A 7500-nucleotide genomic window follows, 5' to 3' on the forward strand; every position below is an offset into this window, starting at 1 on the left:
TTGTTTGAGTTTGAAGATATCTTTCGGTGATGGCAAAGGGAAGGGTGGTTATGGAGTCGGTTTCCCCCTCAGGGTACGATTACGTAATCTGGGTCATAATCATTTTTTTTGGGGGGGAGAGGGTAAGATAAGCTTAATGATGGCAGGTTGTCCTTGTTGTGAAATGTTCTCGTAGACTGAAGGAATCCCCGATGCCGGAGCTATTGACACCAGTTACAGCCAGTTACACAAACTAAGAATAGTAGTTAGAAGAATTATGTAATGAAAGCACATGGTCCCGACTTTTGTTTTTGTTTTTATTATTATTATTTTTTGTTTTCTCTCTCTCTCTCGCTCTACCTCGTGATCACACGCCGAAAACTCGTACTTTATTCCTACTCTTGCTATAGACAGCGTCATTATTACACTTCAGCCTTACTTTAGGATATCTTAGAAATGGCAGACACGGAGTACTGGGAAATGCTGACCGTGCAAAAGGACATGCAAACGCTCGAAGTTCCTCGGGACTTGTGACGCAATGCAAGGAGGAGGGAGAGGGGGAGAGATGGAGAGGGAGAAGGGGAAAGAAAGTAAGAGGAGGGGAAGAGGAAGGAAGAGAAAAAGAGAAAGGGAAGAGGAAGAGAGAGAAAGGAGAAGAGGAAGCAAGAGAAAGAGAGAAGGGGAAGAGGAAGAAAGAGAAAAAGAGAAGGGGGAAGAGGAAGACAGAAAATAAGAGAAGGGGGAGAGGAAGAAAGAGAAAAAGAGAAGGGGAAGAGGTAGAAAGAGAAAGAGAGAAGGGGAAGAGGTAGAAAGAGAAAGAGAGAAGGGGAAGAGGTAGAAAGAGAAAGAGAGAAGGGGAAGAGGTAGAAAGAAAAAGAGAGAAGGGGAAGAGGTAGAAAGAGAAAGAGAGAAGGGGAAGAGGTAGAAAGAGAAAGAGAGAAGGGGAAGAGGTAGAAAGAGAAAGAGAGAAGGGGAAGAGGTAGAAAGAGAAAGAGAGATGGGGAAGAGGTAGAAAGAGAAAGAGAGAAGGGGAAGAGGAAGACAGAGAAAGAGAGAAGGGGGAAGAGGAAAACAGAGAATAAGAGAGGGGGAAGAGGAAGAAAGAGAAAAAGAGAAGAGGGAAGAGGAAGAAAGAGAAAAAGAGAAGGGGGAAGAGGAAGAAAGAGAAAGAAGGAAAGAGAGGGAGAGGTGTGAAGAGAGGAGGATATTGATGAAAAGAAAGGGAGAAAGAGGAAGGGCATTAATGAAAACAAAGATAAGGAGAGGAAGGTAAGAGGAAGAGGAAAGGAATGGGAGAAAGAGGAAGGGGTAAGAAAAGGGAGGATATTGACGGAAATTTAGGGTAGCAGAGGGAGAGGGTGGAAGAGACATAGGGATAGGGAGAGAAAGAGGATAAAGAAGAGGGAAGGATGGAGGGAGAGGAAGGAAGAGGGAGGGACAAAGAGTCAAAGGGAGGAAGAGAGAGGGGGAGTGAGAGGTAGGGAGAGGAAGGAAGAGGGACAAGGATAGCGAGAGAGGAGGAGGAAGAGGGATAAGGGAAGGTGAGAGGAAGGAAATTGATGAAAATGAAGAGAGGGAGAGGAGTTGAGAAGGGATGGGGCAGAAATAGGGATAATGTAAGTGAAAAGGCAATAAGGGAAAAGGGATAATGGAGACAGGAAAGAGAGAGGGAAGGAGGGGTAAGAATAAATGGGAGAGTAGGATAAAAAAGGGGGAAGGAAGGTAGGGATAGGAGAAGGGGAAACTATGGAAAAGAAAGGAATGAGGAGGGAGAGAGGGAAAGGGAGGGAGAAAGATGAGGAGAGAGGGAAAGGGAGGGAGAAAGATGGGGAAAGAGGAAAAGGGAGGGAGAAAGATGGGGAAAGAGGAAAAGGGAGGGAGTAAGATGGGGAAAGAGGAAAAGGGAGGGAGAAAGATGGGGAAAGAGGAAAAGGGAGGGAGAAAGATGGAGAAAGAGGAAAAGGGAGGGAGAAAGTCAAAGTCAAAACATTTTATTCCATTAAATTACAATGGTTATTCTTTACATAAATATATATATATTTACATTTGAGTATTTAAGAAGTGTTCTTTTAGTTTTATTTTAAAATTACTGAAGTTGTTAATGCCATGTTCCATAACTTGGGTCCACGTATTTCCATTTGTCGTGCCCCTGTATTGGTATTCGATCTCTTGACAAAAAGGGAATTTACTTGGCGTGTCTGGACATCTGATGTGTTCCCTACGGTTTGCAAGGCCATTAACCAATTAGGATAATTCCCATGAATAAGTTTGTAAATAAATAAACATGTGTCATAGCTGCATTTAGAGTGAACTTTTAACCATTTTAATATTTTGATATGTGGGGTGATGTGATCAAGTTTACTGATATTACCTAGTGCTGCTCTGGCAGCAAAATATTGTAATTTTTGCACTTTTTGCATCTGGGTTTTGTTAGTCGAAACCCGTTGTTTACTGAATCACTATGAAGAAACTGTGAATCATCGGCGTACTGCACTAGAAGGCAGTTATGTGCTATTGTTGATAAAGGGAGGAAGAAAGATGGGGAAAGAGGGAAAGGGAGGGAGAAAGATAGGGAAAGAGGGAAAGTGAGAGAGTAAATGATAAGGTGAAGGAAAAGGGGGAATAGGAAGGGAGAAGGAAGGAAGAGGTTGGAAAGGCATTGAGGGAGGGGAAGGAGTGAGCTGAGTTGAGGGTGGCGACAGGAGAAAGGAAAGCAAGGATCTGAAAAAGGCAAAGAAGAGAGAGAGGGAAAGGGTTAGAGGAAGGAAAGAACTAATATTGAGAAGGAGAAAAAGGTAGAGGCAGTGAAAGGAAGAGGAGAGAGAGAAAAGAGTGGATGGGTGAAATAATTAGTTGGAAGGTGAAAGGGAGGGGAGGGAAAGGAAGAGAAAGAGGAATAACGTGAGGGGGGGAAGAGAGCGAGAGTGGAAGGAAGCAACAGAGGAAAAAAGGGAGACAGGAATGGGGTGAGAGCAATGTGGGGGAAAGTTTTTGTTCTGATAATACATCAAGGCCTTAGTGTGAGACTATTTGCTAGTCATGTAACTCCACACCAGATGATTTCTTTAAAGGCTTGGAAATTGTGTTTATGCCTATGTACAAGTTGCAACTAAATAATGAGATTAACTATTTTTATCCATTGGAACTTTGGTACAACTGGCCAAGATTAGACATGGATGAAGTCAAGGAATTATAGATAATGGAAACATTAATTATACGCACATAAAAGTATTGACATTTGGCTGTGTGTTGCAGAGTATTTTAATTCTGTTGCTACACTGTAAATACACAATTTATTTTGAGATTTGTCAGATGTTTGCACTGACACTGTGGGATTCGGATTAAAATCAGATTTTAAGATTAGGAAGATTTTAATAAATTAAATTTTGGTGTTTCTGTATTTTCTTTTATTTATGATTAATGACATTGGTTGATTACTTATCAGAAGGAACAGCACAGCACTGGAATGTAATTGAAAATGAAGGAAAATGTAAAGGGCAAGGAATGTTAATTATTGGCATCAGTTTTTTTATAAGAGGGAATTGGTATACGTTCTTACCCGTAACAATACGAAAGTGAATTATGTGGGATTCATTGTTGACGTGTTAACAGAATGAAGGAATTGAAGAAAGAGAAGGAATAGGTAAGAAGATGGGATAGAATTAGAATTAGAAGTAGAAAGAAAGGGTAAGAAAGTAGAAAGGAGTGAAAGAAAGGACATAGGAATACAAGAAAATGCAATTGGAAAGAAAAAGAATAGATGAAAATAGAAATTAGAATAAAAGGTTTAAATAAGGGAACAGGTAGGACTAGAAGAAAATACAGATTAGAAATAGGAATATAATTAGGAAACCAAAGAATATTTCCAGATAAGGTGTTTTTATACCTTTTTAAGACACTCCTACATGCTCTCAAGATAGAGCAAGCATCTGGGTCATAATTCTTGAGTAATACAAAGCAAATCAGCTCTTTGTAAGTAGATACACCTTCTTGTCTCTAGTATTTTCCAGATCATACTGAAAGACAGAATTTTATCAATTGAGATGCAGGAGTTGGAGGCAGCAAAGAGGAAGTTGATGATTATTGTTATTCCAAATGACTTTTACCTGTTTTATGTTATTCGTTATTCCATGTACACATTTGAAAGAATGTGAATGGGATGAGGTGTATTTATCAAGATTTTGTGGTTGTTCATGAAAGTGTACCATAATTTACATTACTCGCTTGAGGCTTGAGTGCTGTGGATGATATACAGGTAAAATGTCTATACACTTGGCTAGAACCTGCCGTGCATTTTTGGGCATGGAGAGAATTGCAAGACGGACTTTTCATTTTATCATGTTATCAACCCATGCTGTCAATTATTGTTATTATTAAGTCTCTCAGAAAGGGATACTGTGTTGCTGATACAGTGGAAATCCTGACAGGTTTTGCAATTTTATTTTACTTTTTGGTTTACTATTGAAAGATTTTTGATTTTGAAGTGAAATTTTGTGGCTGCGGTCATTAATGTTTAGATTTACAAGTTGTTTATTTACAAGTTGATTTTTTATTGTACTTGTGTCTGGTAGAGACCATAGTCTTTTGGTTTAGAAACTATTTAATTTGTGGTATTTATATTTTTATTTCACATATGCTGTTTTTCTCATTGCAACTGTCACTTTAATCTTTGTATAAATGATTGTTATACCAAATTATTGCAACTTTTGTATATGATACAGCATGTCATGAAAAGTATGTCTGAAGAATGGTTATACTTTATATATTTAATTCCTTATGTATTTCTGTTTTTGTTTTGTTTTTAGACCTTTTGCATCTAGGGCATTTTCTCATACCATATTCCTTCTTTTTCTCCAAGGATTTGGCCAAGTGCCCTCTGGTGTGGTACTCCGACAGCCGTGGCGCAGCAGTGTGATGACCCCGAGGCTGTCTTCTGAGCTCGCGGCAGCATGCTCTAGTGCCTATGGTTCCCTCGCTGGCAGCTGGGTGACTCGAGGACCCGGCCAGCACCATGGACACTGCCAGCTCTCCAGGCCGGCAGTTATTATATCCCCCGCCCTCCACGTGTCCTATACGACTGTTCAAGTGCCATACTATCGGAACTTTCACACTTCCACGCGGGTGTTCGAAAAGGAGAACCTGAAGCCCTCGTCGCAAGTCGAAGTGACTGTGAAAGACCTCAAGGAGAAGGCCAAAGCGGCCGGCTCTCCGTTACAAGATAAAAAATTGCAGGTTGTGGAAAGAAAGTCCCTAGGTGTGAGAATAAAAGAAGAAATACTACATTATTATCATGGCTTCAGGTTGCTCTTCATCGATACCAAAATCTGCTTCAAATACGTGTGGCGGATCGTCAATGGCGAGGTCCTGTCGAGAAGAGAACACAGACAGGTAATGTGCTTTGTCTTATCAGTTACTTGCTATGTTATTATTTTTTATTTATTTATTTTTAATCAGTCGATATTAATCTCTCCTTCTTTTCACTGTTTAGAAGCCAAGTTCTAGTATTTCTTAATAGTATTATCTTTATTATGTGGCTCATTTAATTCTGGTAGAAATGAACTGAAGACCATTGGCGAAAAGTGTAATATAAAAGGGGGTGAAAGTTGTTTCAAAGTTTTGCCATGTATGAGTGCACTAGACTGGAGCCCTTGTCGCTCAGTTGGCGAGAATAGAAATTGCACAAAAAATATATGCCAGTACCTTGAAATTCGTTGCTCTGTGTAATATTGATATTGGAAAATATATAAACCTGTATGTATAGAAAAGAAATATATATGTACATATATAAGTGCATATGTATTTAAATATTTATTGCACATTCACCCTCACCCTCACCCACTCGCCCACCCACTCGCCCACCCACTCGCCCACCCACTCGCCCACCCACTCGCCCACCCACTCGCCCACCCACTCGCCCACCCACTCGCCCACCCACTCGCCCACACACACACACACACACACACACACGCACACGCACACGCACACGCACACGCACACGCACACGCACACGCACACGCACACGCACACACACACACACACACACACACACACACACACACACACACACACACACACACACACACACACACACACACATGTGCGTATATATGTACAGTACCACAGGATATATTTCCTTCATTCCCCATTCCCCATCATCCGCCGTGCCAGGTGCATGCCAGGTGCATGCCAGGCAGGAATTTACGACCAAATCTCAGACATGTCATGGGGGGTGGAGGGGGAAGGGGGAGGGAGGCAAGGGGGGAGGGGGGAGCAAAATTGTCTCGCATGGCACTGCAGGCGGACATTATCGCGGCCTCCTTTGGCACTGTGGCATTTCGGCTCTCTGGCACTTTTTACTCTCGTCAACGGGGTCGGGGAGTCCGCCCTGAGCGCTGCTGCATGTGTCATGGCATGGCACCGAAATTTGATTTTTTTTTCTCTTTTTTTTGAGTGGGTGGGGGTCCTGCCTTTATAATTCTGTTAGGTTCTTGTTTTTAATATTATTGGTTCCGTTTATTTGTTAATTTCGTTGTTATTGTTGTGAGTTTGGTTATTATTGTTGTTCGTTGGCATTACGGTTATTGAGAATCGCATTATTATTGTTCTTGGTAGTATTGTTATTGTTATTTTTAATGTTATCGTCATTGTGATGATTGTCATTATAGTTAGTATTATTATAGAAATTATGATAATAATTACACTCATTTTGAGAAACAGAATGAACGAGACAAAGAGAGGCATCGAATTCTCAGAAGTTGCAGAGGAGAAAGTAGCCTCTCCCAAGGGCTTTTATTACGGGGGGAGGGGGGGAGGGGCAAGGAAGGAAGGGAGGAGGTGGGAAGGGGAAGAAGGGGGAGGGTGGAGAGGGCAGGGGTAGAAGGTAGGAGGGGCAAGGGGCAGGGGAGGAAGGGGGGAGGAGGGAGACGGCAGGGAAGGTAGGAAGGTAGAAGGGCAAGGCAGGGGAGGAAGGGAGGCTGGTGGAGAAGGAGGAGGAAACGGGGAGGGGCAGAAGGGGAAGAAAGGAGGAGGTGGGAAAGGGCAGAAAGGAGGAGGTGGGAAAGGGCAGAAAGGAGGAGGTGGGAAAGGGCAGAAAGGGGTGAGGGGGCAGGGGCAGACGTGCGGGGGGAGGGAGGGCGGTGGTGTTGTGACCCGCCCAGACCGCATGGCGCCGCCTTCACCCGCCTCCTCCTCCTCCTCCTTGGATGATGAGCTGCGCGAATTCTGCTTCCTCCAGTTCTCCAGCGGATTTATTTCCTTTCCTATGCATTGCATTCGGGAATTAGTGCGTTTAAAGAAAGGAGAAAAGGCAAGCGGGCAGTTGGTAATTATTCGCGAACTCTGGCGATATGAATGGGATTTTTTTCCCCCTTTTCTTTTCTTTGTGGTTGTCATATGGATTGCTCTGGTTGACGTCATGGGCTTGGCAAGATTTCGGGCCGCTGTGCAGGTGTTGGGGAAGGCATTCAAGATCGGTTGAGGATAATTTTGTCTTAGGTTTTGAAATGTCCGCGTAGGGTATTT

The 7500-nt window shown here is 42.6% G+C and overlaps 1 protein-coding gene across 1 annotated transcript in view; it reads left to right on the forward strand.

Moving 5' to 3' along the window:
• The window catches only part of LOC125037351 (mitochondrial proton/calcium exchanger protein-like), a 41696-nt gene that overhangs the window by 152 nt on the left and 34044 nt on the right, over positions 1–7500 (forward strand). The window contains exon 2 of the mRNA XM_047630453.1: positions 4838–5367. Coding sequence (XP_047486409.1) covers positions 4838–5367 — 530 coding nt within the window. The remainder of the gene's footprint in view (positions 1–4837; positions 5368–7500) is intronic.

This window comes from Penaeus chinensis, chromosome 23 (genome assembly GCF_019202785.1).
Source record: "Penaeus chinensis breed Huanghai No. 1 chromosome 23, ASM1920278v2, whole genome shotgun sequence".
Taxonomy (NCBI): Eukaryota; Metazoa; Arthropoda; class Malacostraca; order Decapoda; family Penaeidae; genus Penaeus; species Penaeus chinensis.